Source organism: Vollenhovia emeryi, unplaced genomic scaffold (assembly GCF_000949405.1).
Source record: "Vollenhovia emeryi isolate VEMERY1.0 unplaced genomic scaffold, V.emery_V1.0 DF939141.1, whole genome shotgun sequence".
In the NCBI taxonomy this organism is placed as follows: domain Eukaryota; kingdom Metazoa; phylum Arthropoda; class Insecta; order Hymenoptera; family Formicidae; genus Vollenhovia; species Vollenhovia emeryi.
In genome coordinates, this window is record NW_011967225.1 from 1240178 (window position 1) to 1243633 (window position 3456).

The following is a 3456-nucleotide window of genomic DNA, read 5'->3' on the forward strand; positions in this document are numbered from 1 at the left end:
ACAGACGTACATATACTACTTTATTTACCTAACAAGATATGGCGGTGCTCGTGCCTTCACTTTGTAGCTCGAAGCTAGCAGTCTAGTCCCAGCAAACACAAAAGTAACAGTTACATAACTGTAAGTTAAAATTTCCTACTCAACAATATAACTGTTATATAACACGTGTGTTATGTAACAGTTATATTGTTGAGTAGGAAATTTTAACTTACAGTTATGTAACTGTTACTTTGTGTTTGCAAGGGTAGTATACATATAGAAGTCTGTGATCCCGATAAACGATCCCGATCCAACTTCCGCAAATTAGGGTCGGAGCACAAAGCAACGTAATAGCGTATGACAAAGACGTAAGCGTAAACGTAGATTATCGCACAAGCTTTGGCGTAAATATAACGTCATATGTAATTGGAGGTAAGTACGGCATACGCCAAAGCTTGTACGCTGACCTACGTTTAGATTAATATTACATTTGTCGTGCGAGAAATTTTTTAAGCGTGTCGACTGGCTGCAGAATAGATAGTTTCTAGAGACTCAAGAATTTTTCTATTCAGCAGCCAATTGGCATGCTTGAAAAATTTGTCGTACGACAAATGTAATTTTAGGCTAAGGCTAGTAAAGGAGACGCAAGAAAGTGATCTATCACAGCCCTAATAGCACAGAAATATTTTAAAAGGTTAAATATATTTTAAAATCTTTTTAAAATACTTTATAAATATTTTAAAATACATTGAATCTTTTAAAATATTTCTGTGCTAATAGGGAGTCGAAAGTGAAGAAAATAATTGACTGTGATTGGTAATTTTCTTGAATCTTACGTCCTAAAGATCTCATTGTAGACGCCGTATTACGTCTACGAGTCAGACAGTCGTAAGAATTTACGGACACAGATTAGATAGATCGCCAAAGGCCCGTGTCCAGGCGAGACCAGCATTTTCGTGCTCTGATTACCGACACACTTTGCCCCTAGGTGCGAGTCTGGACTAAACGTATCCGATTTTACCGGCAGATTTTGCCCAGGGCAATACGTAAAATTATTAACAAGATTCGGCCCGAGATATGTATAACGGTAATAAGAATGGCAGGATTGTGTCGTAAATTTTATTTAGATCTACGTGGACCGTTTCTGTACATTACTTACGCGTACCTTTTCCACGAAACAATATTTTACGAATGCTCGCGTGAATCGTTAGTACGGTCGAGCCGATTAGACAGAAAAGCGAATAAGAACAATCCGCGGGAACGAAGTTAACGCAAGAATAATGCATAAATAATTGTACTCACCAGAGGGTTGCTCCGCCGTTGCCCGACGCCTCCCAGGCCGCCGCTTCCTCTCAGATTCCTCCATTTCGCACTGGCAAACGGCACAACACAGCACTACGCGATACTCGCGAAAAAGAAGCTAATATCCAAGTAACACGCGACACGGCACTCCCGGCGTTAACCGACGCGAGCTGCTCCGTCACAACAAGACCGAGAAAAAGATACAATCGCGGGCGGGAATACGAGCCGCCACGACGACGTCGCGCGAAATGGCGGGAGGACGTTCCGGCGAAAAGGACTCCGAGACACGCGAGAGGCTTGACGCGTATCTCGTAACCGAACGCGAGCGTTCAACGGGGCACCAACATTCTCGGGTATTTCCACACGCGAAGAGACGTGCGTTAAAGTTCGAGCTCGGTATACCCGCGGCGAGGATCCGGCCGCGCCAACGATCCCGGCCGGGGGTTCTCGCGAGATTTACGCGTCTCGGTGGATCGCGTGGGTATCGAATAATCTACGCCGCGACCGCTCAACTAGATCAGCGTTACTCACCACCGTCGCGGAGAGCGTCGCGAGAATTGTGTCTCGACGACCGTCGGCGCGGGAGACCGCGCGGTCCGCTGCGTGTCCGCACTCCGCGACGCGACTTCTCGAACAGGCTAACATGGCGCCGGTACCCGGCGGCCCCCACGCCACTGCGCGACACTACGCGAGTCGAGTCAGCGACGCGACTTGAGTATCCACTTATCACTTATCACTCGCGCAGTGTATCGCGAATGAACGCGTAAATTCACGTGCTTTTTTATTGATGAACAATCGACGAACTCGCGGCTTTCCTCTACTCGAGTTACATCGGAGAGATAGCGAGCGCGAACGGTAGACGGCGATTCGACGGTCCGCCTCCCGTATCTCCAAGTGCACGCTGAGAGAAACGAAGACGACGTCGATAACACGATCGCGCACATAATTGTCCCGTGCCATTCGTACGATCGCGACGGTTCGAATGACAATGCGACGCACGTCTACCTCGGCGCGGCTCGCCGCTTGTTCGTCCCGAGCCGCCGCGGCCGCAGCTTGTTTTTCTCGAGCCGCCGCGGCCGCTGAATGCCAAGGTCGACGTATCATACGTACGTTCCGTGCGCCGCGCTATTCGAACCGCCGGAACGTCGTACGCGGGCGAAATATTGTTAACAATAATTATACGTTTTGCCCTGGGCAAAATCTGCCAATAAAGTCCGATACATTAGTCCAGACTCGCACCTGCCTAGTGGAAAAAATGTCTATAAATAACTACAAAAAATTGACTTGAAATGGAAATTTGTAGAAATTTTTGTATCTTCGTTGAAACGTTAATTTTTTTGTAAAAATATCTACGAAATAGTACCACAAATTGCAATGTTCTCAAATGAAGAAATTATTGCAAGTAGTATTTCACGAAAATGTACAATTTTGTAAAAATTAGTACAAAACTTTACTAGTTGTGAAAATTTGAGAAACAACAAGATCTTAAAGAATTAAACCATCTGCTTACTTGTAGAATATTACCAAAATTAGCAAAAGTGTTCCAATTCTAGCATTTTCACGTTGATTTTCTCGTAACACTTTTCAAATTTACGTAGATTCTGGCAGTTATATTTAAAACTTAGAATATACAATCAAACATTTTAGACATGGGCTGCGTTCTGCAGAAAAAATTGCTCAGCAAGTGCTTCGCGCTGATTGGGTTATACTTTTAGATCTGTGCTGATGGAACTATTATTCTAAATTAATCCAATCAGCGCAAGCGCTCACTGAGCCACTTTCTCCGCTGAACGTGGGCCAATGTCTTCACATCATTTCACGCGTGAAAATTAAAATTGAGTAATTGAGATTTTTATAACTGAGAGAGTTAAAGTACATCATTTTCGACGAATGAGAAAGAGTTTAAAAGAACAAAACTCATCATAAATCAGTAGATACAATTTTCACGGGATTTAATATCGGACACAATGTTTTTCCTATGAGGATTGGGCCCCTGTACTTGCAATTTATAAATATCTCTTAACCATCTCTCTTAGACTTATTTCGATCTTACTGCACTAAAAAGGCACATATTTCCGCACCTGATACAAACGTTATTACAATCTAAACGCTAATGATCTTCCTTTCTTCTTTTCTCCACTCCTCTGATGTTTGCCGTCCCAGTGCCAACTACGC

At 44.0% G+C, this 3456-nt stretch overlaps 1 protein-coding gene across 1 annotated transcript in view; it reads right to left on the minus strand.

The window, feature by feature from the left end:
- Positions 1–3391: 3391 nt before the first annotated feature.
- LOC105567083 (axin-like) overlaps positions 3392–3456 on the minus strand; it is a 4324-nt gene continuing 4259 nt past the window's right edge. Inside the window, exon 5 of the mRNA XM_012021637.1 lies at positions 3392–3450. Within this exon, the coding sequence (XP_011877027.1) occupies positions 3392–3450 (59 nt within the window). The remainder of the gene's footprint in view (positions 3451–3456) is intronic.